Genomic DNA, 16,645 nt, shown 5'->3' on the forward strand with positions numbered 1-16,645 from the left:
GACACACAAATATTCTACCAAGAGCAAGAGATTATACAGACCATAGTAGTCAATCCCGGATAGCGGAGCGGAGCGGTCGACCCTAAAACTGGGATAGCGGGATGACGCGGAGCGGGATAACCGCTATTTTAATATTAATTTATATATATTAAATAATTAATAATATATATATAAAAGCTAAAAAAACAAAAAAAAATAACTCTAAATTCATGCATTAAACATTTTAATAATTAAAAGTTCATAGTACTCAAACAATACATAATATAAAATGTCTCCAAAACAAAGTGCTAAAGCTCTAAGTAAGTAAAAAATTAAACATTATAGTTTAATCTTCTTCCTCATCAAGATTAAAGTCTTCCTCTCCCTCAAATTCATCACTCCCACTAGCATTAGAATTATATTCTTCTTCTTCCTCTACATCATCATCCTCGTCTTCTAGTACTTCCATCACTTTTTTTCCTTTATCTTTCTTGGATGTAGATGCAATTGTTGATGTCTTGTTCACTTGTGTTTGTCTCCTAGTGTATTTCAAAGGTTCACCGGCACCACTTGCTTGGGCAACATCTCTCCAAGTCAAAACATCATCATCAAACACCAAGTCATCTTCAACAACATGATGTTAGTTAATTTTCCATTTTCAATAGTAAACTCAAATTTAAATCCACTAATTCATTAACTTACATGCTCAAAGGTACTCCAATTACGCTCACAACCAGATGAGCTACACGTCAAGCTTAGTACCTTAATGGCAACAATTTGCAAATGTGGTGTATGTCCTCCATACATCTTCCACCACTCAGCTATAAATGCAAATATTATTATATAAATAAATTATCAAATAACTATAAAATTTGTAAGTGAAGTTGAAGCTTAAGAAAAGTCTCACTTACCAGGAGCCATTTTAACCCTTGCTCTAACTGCTGCAGGAATGCCAAATCTTCTTCCTGCCCTTTTATATATTGCCAATTGATTGTGAACATTGTCTACAATGTCATTATTTTCACAAAGCCTATCAATACATTTGAAAAGGTCATCCACCACTTCATCATCAGCATCCATTCTTGTTGAATTTTTGTAATAAAACTCGGGATTTAGATAATATCCTGCTGCATGCAACGGATGATGGAGTTGACAATCCCATCTTCTATCAACAATTGCAAATATATCCTTATATTTTTCTTCATTATGATTAAAATAATTTTGAATTGCCTCCTTAGCCCTCTCCATTGCTTCATAAATGTAACCCATTGCCGGTTTTTTTTCATTATCTACCAACCTCAACACACGTACAATAGGCCCCATAGCCTTTAAAGCATAAACAACATCACTCCAAAATGTAGGCATAAGAACAATCTCCGTTGCTTTCTTCCCCTTAGCTTCTTTGGCTCCTTTTGATTGCAACCATTCGTCGGAAGTAAACATCCTTATAAGATTTGCCTTTAACTTATGCAATCGTTGCAAAGTAAGGAAGGTGGTAGCAAATCTTGTAACTTCATGCCTCACCAATTCAACCTTATTTGTATACTTCCTCATGGTGTTTAGGGTCAAGGTATGATTATAAATGTAACCCACGAGCTTGATGCTTCTTTGTATTACCCTTTTAACTTTAGGGATCTTTCCAATATCTTCTAGCATCAAATCAAGACAATGAGCAGCACATGGAGTCCAAAATAAATGTGGTCTCACAGTTTGTAAAATTTTTCCTAAAAACACAATAACAAAATAATTAAAATTAGAATTTATAACTTATAATCGTATGAGTATAAGATTAGAATATAATTGATTCTTACCCGCCATAACATAATTGCTTCCATTATCTATTACTACTTGAACAACATTTTTCTCTCCAATTTCCTCAACAAAACTATTTAAAAGTTCAAACACCTTCTCACCGGTCTTGGTATATTCAGAAGCATCCACACTCTTCCCAAACATTGTTCCCATTGAACTATTAACCAAAAAGTTAATCAAAGTTCTACTTTTCCTATCTATCCAACCATTAGACATAATTGAGCACCCATATTTTACTCTCTCTTCTTCATGGCCCTTCAATAAGCCCTTGGTGTATTCCAACTCTTTTTTAAGGAGTGGCACTCTTAATTCATGGTAGCTTGGTGGCTTTAAATAGGGACCATAGGTGCCAATAGCTTCAACCATCAATTTGAAGCTCTTTGATCTAGCAACATTAAATGTAATTCCATTCTGATAAAAAAAGCGAGCAATGTATTGAATTACCCTTGCTCTTGCTTCCTTGTTACAAGCATCATTTAAACTTGTTTGCCACAACCCCTTATTCAATTTGATACTTTCTTCTGCCTTTCTAGTAAAGTGCAAATCAAGGGGACCTTTGACATTTATACCCGTCCTCTTGGAAACAGAAGTGGCTTCACTTGATGTAGATGTAGGTCTCTTAATTCTAGCAATGGTTTGGATGTGATCCTCCTCTTCATTTTCATCTACGCACTCCATATATACTTCTGAGGCAATTTTTTTACTCTCATAGGCAGCCTTCATTTCCAATTTTAGATCCTCAGAAATTTTTCTACAAGCACCTACATCGCCTTTTATTCCAAGTTGATGTTTTTTTGCTCTAGTAATTCCACCAGTAGATGTTTTCAGAAAAAAATCACACGTGACACTCTTCCTATTATTTTTGTCTTTTAAGCTGTTCCACTTCCAAAAGACATCAACATTGTCACCAATGGGCTTAAACATTTCTGTTCTGGGAGTGGGACCAGAATTGGGATTAGTTTCAGTTCCAGCAAAGATTGGTTGGCTCATGATTAAACTGATTATCAAAGACAAAAACAGCCTAATAAAAAGATAATAGAATCAGAAATTAAAAAAAATAAGCTCTGAAATAGAAATAGAAAAGCAGTTGAATTAATAAAAAAAATTTAAAAAATTGTTGAATTATATTTAATCAGAAAAAAAAATCTGATAAGCAGTTGAATTAATAAAAAAAAATTTAAAAAATTGTTGAATTATATTTAATCAGAAAAAAAATATGATAAATTAAATTTAATCAAAAATTAAAAATAAAATTTTCTGAAATTAAAAATAAAATTTTCTGAATTAAATTTAATCAGAAATTAAAAATAAATTTTTATGAATTAAATTTAATTAGAAATTAAAAATAAAATTTGCTGAATTAAATTTAATTAGAAATTAAAAATAAAATTTGTTGAATTAAATTTAATCAGAATTTAAAAAAAAAAATTTGTTGAATTAAATTTAATCAGAAATTAAAAAAAAATCAGATGAAATAATTTAATAAAAAATTAAAAAAAAAATTATGTTGCAATGTTGCATAAAAGAGAGAATCCTCGAAGGAGAATAGAAGACGAAGGAGAATAGAAGACAAACTAAGTGAGGCGCGTCGGAGCTTGCGGCCACGTCGGAGCTGGAGGCGCGTCGGACCTGGAGGCGCGTCGGAGTTGGAGGTGCGTCGGAGCTGGAGGCGCGTCGGCGATGGAGGTGTATCGGAGCCGGAGTTCGTCGGAGCTGCACGCACGATCGCCAGAGAAGAAGAAAGAATCTGAGAGGGAGAGACGAGAGGATTGCGAGAATTGAAATCGCGAGAGGGAAATGGAGCATTAGGGCAAAAAAAACCCCATTGAAAAGACTGACTTACCCTTAATGAAGGGTAAGTCTGAAATCGCGCCGCGATTTCCGCGATTTGTGCCGCTCCGCTCCACCTCCGACGCGGTCGCTCCGGCCGCTACACAAATCTGCCACGCGACAGCAGCCAGATTGCGGGGTGAGGTTGCTCCGCTCCGGAGCGCCGCGATAGCGGCTGCTCCGCCCGCTATTGACTACTATGATACAGACATTATACAGATGTGAAGAACATTATAAGTATTAAAATATTTTTTAAAAAATTGACTCATAGAAAAACTAAAATTATAAGTATTAAAATATTTTACACTTTTAATACCAAATAAATATAATATTTTAAACTAAGGAAATTTAGTTTAATCAATACCTCTCCTTAAATACTACTTTTCTCGATTAACAAATGCAACCAAAATATTTGATCATTCTCCTTTGACTCATCATTAAGATATGAGGAAGTCGTAGCATGCACCACCTCAGCTAGTGCGCTGCTCCAAGTAAACTATGCAAAAAATAGCATGACAAGGCATTTGTAAAATAAAGACAAATTATCTATTCCCTTCATATAAATATTCCCAATCTCCTATAAATCTCACACAACTCAGGGTGTCATCCCTCTGGATCTCAGTCAGACCAATCTCATAATTTTCACAGTCGTTCCATCATTCACCTTAGCCTTTGCTTGTTGTTTACTCTCAGAAACTATTTCTTTGCAAACACTACTCATTCTGTAAATCCTTAAAACAACCCCCTTTAGTTAAATGGTGCTATTTATTGTTCTACTATAAAAGCTATGCAAGCAACAAGAATAATGTGAAAAGAATTATGACAAATCTGCTAGACATAAAGTTTATATTGTTTTTCTAGACAAATGACAAGAAATTACCAAAAAAAATATATATAATCACCAACCTTGGAGCCAAATAATCTGTCTGCAAGTAGAGAAGTTAGGAAAATCAAAAGAACAAGAAACCCAAATCCAAGAACAGATGACAAAAACCAGCTCCTGTTGCTCAATAATTTGTTCTTTTCAAAGAAATTTGACAACTTGTATTGTGGCTTAGCCGTATACTTCAATAAAAACAGGGCCCCACTAAGCTCAAGAATCTGAATAGTGAGAAATGATAAGGCCTGCATCATTGAATGAATATAGATTGTTCAAATTTCTGTTCAAAAGCCAAAACACATATCTGCTTCTACCAGCTAAAATAACAACTTCACTTGTGACTAAAATCACCAATCATTATAATTATCATCCCCTAGACACAGTTCTGAAACACATACTGCACATTCTGATGGAGGACCATCCTTGGTACTTCACTTCATGTGAGACCCATCACATGGTTCATGGCTATGGCCAATTTGAGTAGTATAGAATTTATTGCTTTATTCCAATTTTACCCTTGTATTTTGGAGTATTTTAGTCATAGGATTTATTTTCTTTGTATTTCCCATTTTACCCTTGTATTATGGGGTGCTTTAGATGATTAGGTTTTTAATTTGGGCTAGGGTATTTCATTAGAGGGTGACGCACATTTTTTTGGTATCATTGGATCTATTTTTGGTGTTAGAAAGGCTTAGGCCCAAGTGGAGGGCAAAGGTTGCATGGTCTTATCATGCACCTAGATATAGCCAATCTAAACCCATAGATTCCATCCTTGGCCACCAAGTTGCATATAGGGTTTATTTACATTTCATTTGGAGTGCATTAGCCATATGAATTTCGGCCATGCACATCTCAAATGAAACCCTAGATGCCTCCCCTCCTATAAATACCCAACACCCCACCACTTGTAAATACTTTGGATTATATGAATTTGAGAGAGCATTTTCTTGCCTCAAATCCTATCCTTAGTCCCTAGGTTAGTTTCGGCTAGCTTCCTTCATTCTCCACCCTTGGAGAGTGAAACCCTAGAGTGGCCTCCACCTACACTTGGAGTGAGCCAACTTGAGCAACCATACACCACCACCCTAAAACACTTCCGCCACCCTAAACATACTTCACGCCTATCTTCCTTTTCCTATCATAAGTCACCTTTTGTCTACCCTTTGGTGAGCCTAGATCAAGGGCAAGGTCTTCCCCTTCATACTCTACATCAACCATGGAAGGAGGAAGCCATCACATTCCATTCCGGAATACGATGCCAGAGGTTTACATTGTGAAGGTTGAGGAGGGAAGGCCTGCAACTGATGATGGAAAGCCATCTGTAGGACCTGTCTATAGGAGCATTTATGCCGAAGATGGTCTCTTGGAGTTGCCTTCTGATTATCAGTCTCCTTGGGATTTCTTCAGGTTAATATATATAATTTTGTTTACTTTTTCATACAGATTTCACATCGGCCACTGATACTACCAAAACATAGTATATAATTAGAGAGCAAAGTTTACTTTATAAGCAGATTTTATATATTTGAGTTAGGTCCATAATATATACTTTGTTAAGAATAATTTCATCATCTTGTAAATTCCTCAGCTCTCAACATATCTTTATAATGCATTAGTTTATACCAACACTCATTTGTATAAGTGGCAACGGGTTGTATTCCTTAATTAAGTTGTTTAAGTTCAAATCCTGACCCTTAAGTATAGAGTGGACTGTGTTGAAAAAGGAATAAAAAAAATGCATTAAGTTATTTTATAGGATGATTTTATCCGTTTTGTTCTGTTTAGTGACACACAAGAACATGACAAATCCTTTAAGTTCTGTTTTCTTAATCATTGAACAGATTCTTTTCTAAACTTAGCAACACACTTTAGAGGGTAAAGTGAGTAAACTTAGTCATTTTATGGCACTTACTCGTTTTGGTGGAGTCAAATCTGAATGGAATATATCTAAGTACAGCCTAGTTTTGTTATTTGGACCACATTAAGAAGTAACATCATTAGTACTGTGTTTCATCCAACAATACTGATTTAATTTAGTCTCATATCAATTAGTTTAAACTAGTTTTTATCTTTTAATTCCTGTATTATAATTTCTCAATTTATCAATTACATGTAATGTTCTTCATCCAAATTGTACGTATCATAGTGATGTGTTAAAATACTGATAATATTATATAAATAAAGAAAGAATACATGTCAGTTCTCAGCAGTTTTGATGATTTTGGCAGGGAATCAACTAAAAGGAACCCCAACAACAAAATGCTGGGTAGGCATCAAAAAACCGAATCTCAGGTATTAACTTCGAAATGATAAGAAAATAAAATATATAAAAATAATAATCAAAAGCTCCATCACAAGTTATCTGAGATTTTGTTATTGTGGTGGTGTGTGATAGGGAGCCGAAAAGACAAATCCATCACAGGTTTAAATCCAAAGGGAAAAAGCAATAACGTTGAATCGTATGAGAAAGGGGTTTTCATTTACCTTTTGAAAGACAGCAGTGCAGCATGATTATATCTTTGCAAGGATCATATGAGAAAGAAACAAATGTTCTTCACACGGAGGCCACTCAAACGTCGAACTTCGTTTAGGGTTTTCTATTTCTTTGACAAATACGAATTCTGATTTTCCGTAAGAGGGAGGCGCGGTAGTTTAAGGGGGAAAATATTTTCTTTTACCAAAAAATGGGATTTAAGAGAGAAAATATTATTTAATTAAAAGAGGTTTTAAACCTCCGTAAATTAAATAAAAAAATTGCAGTTTTTTCATCTAATTTAATTATTGCAGGAGGTTTTTAAAACCTCTGAAAAATAACCTCTATTATTTAACATTTGTTTTGTAGTTAGACTCACATCCAAGTTACAGTATACCTGAATGTGATACTAGACTTTCTTATTTTAAGTGGCGACATCTAAGAAATTAGAGAATATGGTTTGGTATCCTAATTTTGTTGTCGATCTAGTAAGCGTGAAAACAATTTGATTGATTTAGTAGAGTCAAGTCACTTAAATTACTCAAGTGTTATAGGAGATCTTCATAGATGAATGCCTGATGATAGATTAATCGTTGTGTATGCATATGATGTAGTGTGAATTGATGTTATTCATATGCATTGGGTGAATATATTGTTGTATGATGCGAGTCATGAGGTATTGTTTAGTTGGTTTACATGTTCGTGATTAGTTTTGATGTTTTATTCCTATACTTGTATTAAGTTGTATTCTTTTTAAATCAAACTTATCCTTACATGTTTTCATGGTGGTTGGACTGTAATGATTATGATTTTCATGGAAATAAAGCAGGGTTAACTGGAGACAAGTTTCTTTTTGTGGCCATGCTGGTGGATGGCATGTTATGAGTTTTTTTTGGGTTACTCTGATGTAATTGATCATATAGATATTATTTGACCAACAATTTAAGATTTATATTTTCATAGTTGAATTATTGTACATGTACTTGTATATATTTGTTTAGTTGAATTATATATATATATATATATATATATATATATATATTAAAAACATAATTTAGTTTGAATTTATTTTAAAAATTATATTTAAAATTAAAATTATGTAGAGACAAAATTTCATTGTTAAATATAAATTCTCAAAAACATAAAGGAAAACACTTTAGCTGCTGAAAAAGAAGGGTCCCATTAAACTTCACGGGCAAAGTGAATACGATGTAAAAAAAATATCATATGCTTAATTATATGGTCCTTTCCTTTTTCTTCACTTTTGGAAAAAAAAAAAAAAATCTGTGTGAACGTTTGGATAGGGTTGGATTTTTAGTTAAGGTCCAAGGATAGGGTTTAAGCACCATCCTGAGACTCTAAACTGGTTGGGCTTAGTGTAATTAGGTATGGTTTATAGAGTGGATTAGTTACAGTTTGAGGATTCGGAGGGATGATTTAAAATATTTTGAATATATATTTAAAATATCTTTGTTTATGTTTTGAAATTTAAAATTATAAAGATATAATATTTTTAAAGCACTCATCTCTCTTGTGAAATTCAAAATTATAAAGATGTAATATTTTTAAATTACTCATCTCTCCCTCCTGAACCAAACATGATGAAAGTTACCTTTTTTTTTCCTCTATACTAAAATTTCTTTTCTTTCATTCTCTTAATTCAAGGTCCAATGTTCCATTTCAATTTTTGGCAGAAATAATTCTTAACTAGACTTTAGTTATTTCTCAATTAAGTTAGATTAGTCTAAGACAAAATATTAAAATACTGGTGCAAAAGTAAAAAAAAAAAATAATAAAAATCTTAATCTTCTCTTATTTTGAACCGAATTGTCCCTTAAAGTCAATCTTTTAATTTATTCTTTAATAATTCCATTTTTCTTCATGTTCTCACAAAACATAATCAAGTAGAATAGAATAAAATGAGACATTATTATTTTATATAGTATGTTAGACAATTACAAAATAAATAGAGATTTTAAAACATATTTTGTATTTAATTTTTATTAAATTAACACAACATTATTTTTAGTTAGATTTTTCATAAGCAAAATGCTTTATTAACAAAATGTATTTTTATGGTCATAACATTTTGTCATATTCTTTTTAACTTCTTTCCTTGAGTTAAGCCTTACTTCAAAAATTAAAGGTGGGTATATAGGTTAAGGCCCGATGGCTTCTCCGTGTAAATATGGAACTTAATTTAAAAAAAAAAAAAACATTGATCTAATCATATTGATTTTTTGGCCCAATTGGTAAAGATTGTGGATTTCACAAATTTAATTCACACAACCCTATTCCCTTAACAATAATATGTTTTATTTTTCTTTTTAAGCCACTAAGACTTTGATATTTTATTGGTATATTTTGACTATTAAATCTTTAGGACATTAAGATTTGATGTTTGGTTGGTGTATTTGAAGTTTTAAATTTTTAAGACACTAAAATTTTGAATTTTTTTTTGGGTTAGAATATGTAGCCATTGATATATTAAGACTTTGATCATTTATTTAAAATGTTTAATTTTATTACAAATGTATTTATATTTATTCTTTAATTTATTTCTTTTTCTTTTTCATGTTTCCACAACTTTAAGAGAGAAAGGAAAAAAAATCATTTTTTTTTTAATTTTCATATTTTCATTAAGTCTGTCGACCTGCTCATTTATTTGTGGGCTTCCTGGCCAGGCATGGATCAAAATTTTTTAATAATTTATTTTGCGATCAAGATTTATTTAGTATGTTAAAAATGTGAGTTTCGATCAACCATGCCAAAAACTCTTTTTAAACATCAAATCAACTCTTTATATATTAAACACGAATGATTATATTATGCAATAATAATTTTAGGTGTTATTTTTTGACGAAAATATTTTTAGAGATTTTTTTTAACTTAATAAATTTAATTTTTTATTTATCATATTTATTTATAATTTAATATTTTAAAAATGAAATATCAGTAATTTAAAATTAATAATCTCTTGCCACAATAATATACATTATTTTAAAAAAATATATATAATTTATATATTTAAAATTTTTATTTATTTAAAATTTAAATATTGTTTAAATATTTAAATACAATATTTATTTGAAAATGTAATTTATTATAATATTTAATCTATAAAATGTATAAACTAAACTAAAATACTAATAGATTATAAACTTGCTATTACATTAGTTAATACATACTCTTGGATTGATGAACCAATCATAGAAAATACTAATTCTTTATTGATTTTTGCCTGAAACCATCTCTAAGAGATAATTTAATCCTTTCAACTATGTGACAAAGTTTCAAATCACCATTAGAAAAAATAATTGCGATTTTACACTTTTAAATTGTCTAAAAATTAGTACCCACACTTTTCTTATTAAAATGATCCCTCTACCGATGACTTAAATTGAAAACATATGACCTGATTGGCTATGTTTTTTCAAAAACACTTTTAGAAAGTAAAAATTGAAAACATATGATCTGATTGGCTATGTTTTTTCAAACATACTTTTAGAAAGTAAAAATAGAAAGAAAAATTCAAAGTTTTTCTATAAGATAAAATTAACTTATGCATGAATTTAAAAAAAAAAGATTTTAAATAAGTTAATTAGAGAAAATTTCTACCAATTAACTTACACATAAATTAATTTAATTTTATAATAGAAAATTTCATTTAATTTTTTCTTCATATTTTTCTCTCCAATAAATACTTCAAGATAAGTTTATCCAAACAATTCATAATTAAACCCAATTTCTTGAAATAGACATAGATAATCCTAACTAGTAAAGATTTAGTAGTTCCAAGTTACTACAACAATTGGACAATGATAAAAGAGTTACAAGGCAATTTCCTAATGTTCTCCGTAGAGGACACTTAATATCATAAAAAAAAAATTGTTAAATTAAGTTTTACAATTTTGAAGGTAATATTTTTATTTCTATTTAAGACGCAAGTTGAATTTATTATAACATGTATGATAAAAAAATAAATTTTTTTATTTTTTTATTTAACTTTATCATTTATATTATCTTTGAATTATATATATAGTTGACATCTATCTTTAGGTTTTATTTATATAATTTAATTTATTGAAAAATAATATAAAAAATGTAAATATTTAGATTCATAGAGAACTCATTAATTGACGAAATTTATATTTAAATCATCTAAGATTATTAGATTATATTTTTAGAACACCCCCAAATAGACTTGTTATTTTAAAAAAATTATCTCTTCTAAAATTAATTAATTTTTAATTGATTTTAAAAGCTTTGACTTTTAAAATTAATTGTTGATAACTGATTTTAAAAGTTGAGTTATTTTTAAAATTAATTATATAATAATTGATTTTAAAATTCATATTTACGAAATTGACTCTTTTAAAATGGTCAAATAATCAATTTTAAAAGTAAAAAGTAATTGAATTTTAAAAAAAAAAGTTCTCACTAGTGAATCGACCTTTCAATGAGTTTTGTGAATGTGTAGTGTCTGCATGTCGACCAGTCAGCTGAAGACTATAGAGGTGGAACCTTTGAGGAGATAAGAAGGAAATTAAAAAAACTATAAGAGAAAAGTTATTTTGAGATTAGTATAATCATTCTCCATTCTTATCCACAGAAACAACAAAAAAGTCGAATACTCAATCCAATTCAGATACTCTATTAACTACACAGAAAAGCGTTTGCTCATGGTGCTTAATTATGTATCTTGACTAAAATTAAATTATCTCTTAAACGTGAAAAAAAAAGAATATCATGCATGACTTTCCTCACTTAATTTATTAATAAATATACGATGGAAATTGTCCGACACCTTTGGTGAAGATTACGTGGAAAAGTTACCTAATTCTTGTCATCATGCATGGAATGCTCCAAAAGGATAAACCTGCTTGCTGCATCTGATCCAATACAAGGAACACGCAACAAATAAATTATCAATATCAATGGGGGATCGAATCAATGAAGACATTTTGATGTTAAAAATGATAGATATATATAAGATCACACTAACTTATCATATATAAAATTAATGATATCTTACATATTTTTAGATTAAAGATCACTATCCATTTAATGATTAGTTGAAGTTTAACGATCTCTAATTTAATCTAAAATTTTATTTGTCAAATTAAGTAAAGATTGTTGAGAGAAATTTTACTTTTGACGAATAAATATATTTATTAAAATAAAATTTTAAAATTGTGGGAAGTGCAAATCTTGGGTTATGATGAAAAATGTAATTTGAAATCAATCTAAAATGGTGAATCAATGAGGAATGAGGACATAGATGAATGATATGGAATTGTTTGAGTTTATTTTTCATTATCTAGTTTGAATTTTGCATATATAATTATATATTAAATATTAAAAAGATGGAAAATTATCATTCATATATAATGTGTTAGAATAGTGGATTAAGCCTAACTCAACCCTACAAAACCGGCTTGTAAGGTAAGGGTTGCTTTCCACTTATATACTATTCAATTGTCTAATCTCTAGTCGATATGGGACTTGGGTTTTTCCCAATACACCTCCCTCACGTCCAGCACTATTAGTGGGTGACCCATTTTTAAGAATCTAGGATAGCTCTGATACCATGTTAGAATAGTGGATTAAGCCTAACTCAACCCTACAAAACCGGCTTGTAAGGTAAGGGTTGCTTTCCACTTATATACTATTCAATTGCCTAATCTCTAGTCGATGTGGGACTTGGGTTTTTCCCAATATAATGGGCTAGAATAGAATTCACTTGGGAGATGGAATGATTGGTCCTGTGCCGCCGACGAATATAGACAATTGGTAGCCATCCATCACAAACTCGATAATGACAAGTATAATAAACTTATCAAGATTATTGATCATATAATTTAATATAGTGTTAATAACAAAAACAAAAGTTATAGATAAGAGAAAGTTTATTTATGCTTGTTTAAGGCATAAATTAAAATGGGTTTAATAATTCGAATTTTGAAAATTTTCTATAATTGAAATAAAATGCAAACTGGTGCTGATGATTTAATGATTAACCTTATAAATTTGAAGCAAAATCAACCATAAGTCGAATCAGCGAATCAGAACCACAAGTAGTGGCTAATAGGGTAACCACAAGATAAAAAACAGTGACTAATATATATCTTAATTAATTAATTGCTAGTTGCTTTTGCACAATAAACTCTCAATAATTCATATTCAACTGCACAGTGTAAAATAATGATCCATTTAACAGAAAATACCAATCTTTGAAATAATTATACAAAATAATTTTGCACTTAAAACGTTAATAATGTTATAAGAATTATTATTAATCATGCATTTTAGTAGTTATCGAACGACTAGCTAGTATTTTAATTAGCAAGAATGTGTAATGCACAAGACAATTAAAAAGTTCTAAAAAACGACAAATTTTTATTCAATATAACTATTTTTTTTAATATAATTTACAAATAAGCATTTTTAATATATAAATCATAATATAATTAAATTGAGTATGCTTGAGAGTTTATATCTATTAGCAATAACTCTTTATTCTCAAAAGAGAAACTCTCATAAATATTTTTAACTTGTATCTACAATCTACAATATAGACACTTAGTAATAAATAATTTTTATCAAAAAATTTTATTTTATATTTATAATAAATAATTTATATTGTAATATAATATTATTTTTAATTATTTATAATTTCTTTTAAAAATTATTAAAACCTAATTTACAAAAAAAATATAAATTGATAGAATCATGTTAAAAAAGTAGTAAAAAAAATGTTATTATTGAAGAATGACTCCTAAAATGCTCTCATTCAAGATAAAATAGTTTTAATTAAAAAATAATTTAAAAATTTAATACTTTAAGAATAAGTTTTGATAGATTTACTCTATTTAATAACTTTTATTTTATATCAAATTTTAGTATCCTATTCTTAAATTAAAAGTTCTTAATGTATAGATCAAACTTATAAATTTTTAAAAAATTAAAAATTATTTGATATTTTATTTCATTAATTTAAATTGAGATAATTATAAAAATATTTTATACATTAATTTGAATATATAATAAAATATCATATATTTTTAAAAATTTTAATTATTAAAATACAATTCCTCAATCATCAAAGTACTCCTTATTGGTTAATTAAAAAATTATCTTTCTTCTAAATTTGCTTTTAAAATGTAAAGATGAATGTCAAATATAAGTTCTATGAAGAAACGAAAGAGAATATATATAAATTTTGGTCTTCATATTATCTATTTTCTTTCTTTTCAAAATTCCCCCGTAAATAAAGCATGTTAATGTTTACCCATATGATATAGCATGTGTTTAATTATCCATTGCAAAGGTGAAAGTAAACATACACATAATCTTGTAATGATAACCATTCTTTCCGTATATTTTTGTCCCTAATTAAACGAATAAGGTTACAAATGCATAATCCAAACTCACCTAACTTGCACGTAATAATTAATCATCACAATTCACGGGACCCAATGCAAAGATATGAAGAACTTCGTGGTGCGGTGCATGATTGCTTTTTGCCACGTGATTTAGTTGCATCTCTTGGTAAAGAGTGTTAATAAATTTTTTTTTTCTCATACTAATTTTAACATATATTTTTGTACGTATTCATTATGCTTCATAAGATTTGTTTTAATTACGTTCGAATTTGAGATTTGCATGTGCTCCAGCATTAATACCTTAATATTAGAGAAAACAGGTATCCTCAATCATATCATTTAACACAAATTAGACCTAATTAACTCTTCATATATATAAACCAGCTAAAATATATTTTGATGACTATATCTTCTTTTTAACTAATGTGACATGTCTTGTCATCTATTTGATTTGAGAGCCTAATGATATATTGGTAGAGCATTAATGCTAAAGATTTGAAGCAAAATGCCACATGATACAATGCAAATTTCAATATTAATAATCCGTGAAGGCCATTAGCAAATAAAATTAAGTTTTATGATAGCATCTAATGTTTAACATGGAAAATGGAATTACAAATCCTAGATTAATACTCGATCCCTCTTCTGTTTCTTACAAAAGATCAACCAAGAACTTGAAAAATTGAGAAACTTTTCTTCTTAATTAATTTTTCCGTTAATTAGTTTGTTGCCAATAATTTTTCTTAAGGAATTAATAAAATAAAATATCCAATAATTTAATTTTTTTAAAATTCTAAATTTATCTATGCATTAAGAACTTTTATTTTAACGTTAGATCACTAAAATTTGATATAAAACATTAGTTATTAAATAGAATAATTTTACAAAAAATTACTCTTGAAATAAATAAATCTTTTCTCATATATAAATATTATTTCAACTATTTAAAATTTTTCAATCTATCACACTAAATTTATTGATGATTAATTTTTATAAAAAAACTTAATTAATTGACCATTTTTAATAAAGTCTTCATTAGAATCATATTTTTTATATACAAAATTTACTCAAGATGTTATTTGAAAAATAAAATAAAATTGTGTAGTACAATTCTAACCAATTACTTATTGATTATGCAATTGAAATATGAACTAAAAGCTCAAGACCTAGTTAAGCTCCATCTCCTTGGGATCTCCATCTCTTACTCAAAGTGATATGAAAATCTAAAAGTCCACTCCATTATTTATGTGCTAAGATAGAGGAACAAAATATAACAATATATGGGACCACAACATGTATATAAGCACCCAACATCACTCTTTTGCGTCACTGTGAGTGGCTTTTAATGGATGCATCACCATTCACCACCACCGTCACTCCAATCAAAACTCCTATATACATTTACTACTTCTTTAATGTTACGCATTATGATGTAATCATGGTAAGTTGCAAGAATATTCTTTCACCACTGTCTTTGGATAAAGAGAAGTTTGCGTTATAATTTAATATTCATAACAATTTATTATAATAGATTAAATGTTTAGGAATTATATATAAATTATTTTATAAGTTGAATAAACTTATATAAGAACCATAAGAAAAAAAGTTTTTAAATACTTTTCCAAACATCTAGATATATGTCAAACTATTTCCGGTTTAAGTTGGTACAATAATCATCTATATATGTATTTGCCGTCTTAACAATGTTGTTAGTGCCCCTACTTGATAAATAGAGTAAAAATAGATTACATGACATCAACATTTCTGCATTGATTATTTAAACTGATGTAAAAATTTAAAGTATGAAATTTAGTAGTGATATAGTATTGAGATTTTTTATATATTTTATTCTCTCTAAAAATAAGAAAAGAAATTCAAAAACAAAACAAAACACTCTTCTAAATATCTTGGTTCCTATGTATTGCTCTTGGAGGTCATATTTTGAGTGTGATTTATGTGTTTGTTCAAATTATGTGTGGTCCACTTACTCACATCATAATGAGTTATATGTAATTTATTTCTTTCAATAATTTATTTTTTACGTTAAATTTTAATTTTTTAATTATTAAATTATAAGTTTTTAATATATAAGTTAATTTTTAGAAAAAAATAATATTATTTAATATTTTATTTTATTAATTTAAATTGAAAGATATTGATAAATGTATTTTATACATTAATTTAAATTTATATAACAAAGTATTATATGATTATCAAATTTTTTAAAATTGGTATGTGATCTATTTATGAAGAAATTTTAATTTGACAGTTAAATTATTAAAATTT

General features: G+C 28.6%; 2 protein-coding genes across 2 annotated transcripts; both read right to left on the reverse strand.

Moving 5' to 3' along the window:
• Positions 1 to 395: 395 nt before the first annotated feature.
• On the reverse strand, positions 396 to 1,640 carry LOC145952208 (uncharacterized). The gene is made up of 2 exons (XM_083064470.1): positions 891 to 1,640; positions 396 to 800 (listed from the first exon to the last, which is right to left on the reverse strand). The coding sequence occupies exons 1-2, from the start codon at positions 1,633 to 1,635 to the stop codon at positions 673 to 675; spliced, it is 873 nt and encodes a 290-aa protein (XP_082920596.1). The 5' UTR covers positions 1,636 to 1,640; the 3' UTR covers positions 396 to 672.
• A 106-nt stretch (positions 1,641 to 1,746) lies between these two features.
• On the reverse strand, positions 1,747 to 2,781 carry LOC145952139 (uncharacterized). The gene has a single exon (XM_083064369.1). The coding sequence runs from the start codon at positions 2,779 to 2,781 to the stop codon at positions 1,747 to 1,749; it is 1,035 nt and encodes a 344-aa protein (XP_082920495.1).
• Positions 2,782 to 16,645: the final 13,864 nt, after the last annotated feature.

This window comes from Cajanus cajan, chromosome 9 (assembly GCF_000230855.2).
Source record: "Cajanus cajan strain Asha chromosome 9, NIPB_CcT2T_4, whole genome shotgun sequence".
NCBI lineage: Eukaryota > Viridiplantae > Streptophyta > Magnoliopsida > Fabales > Fabaceae > Cajanus > Cajanus cajan.

Coding starts and splice junctions, on each gene's coding strand:
- LOC145952208 (XM_083064470.1), bottom strand. CDS start 1,635: ATGCTAGAAGATATTGGAAAGATCCCTAAAGTTAAAAGGGTAATACAA. Junction 801..890: donor AAGGGTTAAAATGGCTCCTG/GTAAGTGAGACT, acceptor TTGCATTTATAG/CTGAGTGGTGGAAGATGTAT.
- LOC145952139 (XM_083064369.1), bottom strand. CDS start 2,781: ATGAGCCAACCAATCTTTGCTGGAACTGAAACTAATCCCAATTCTGGT.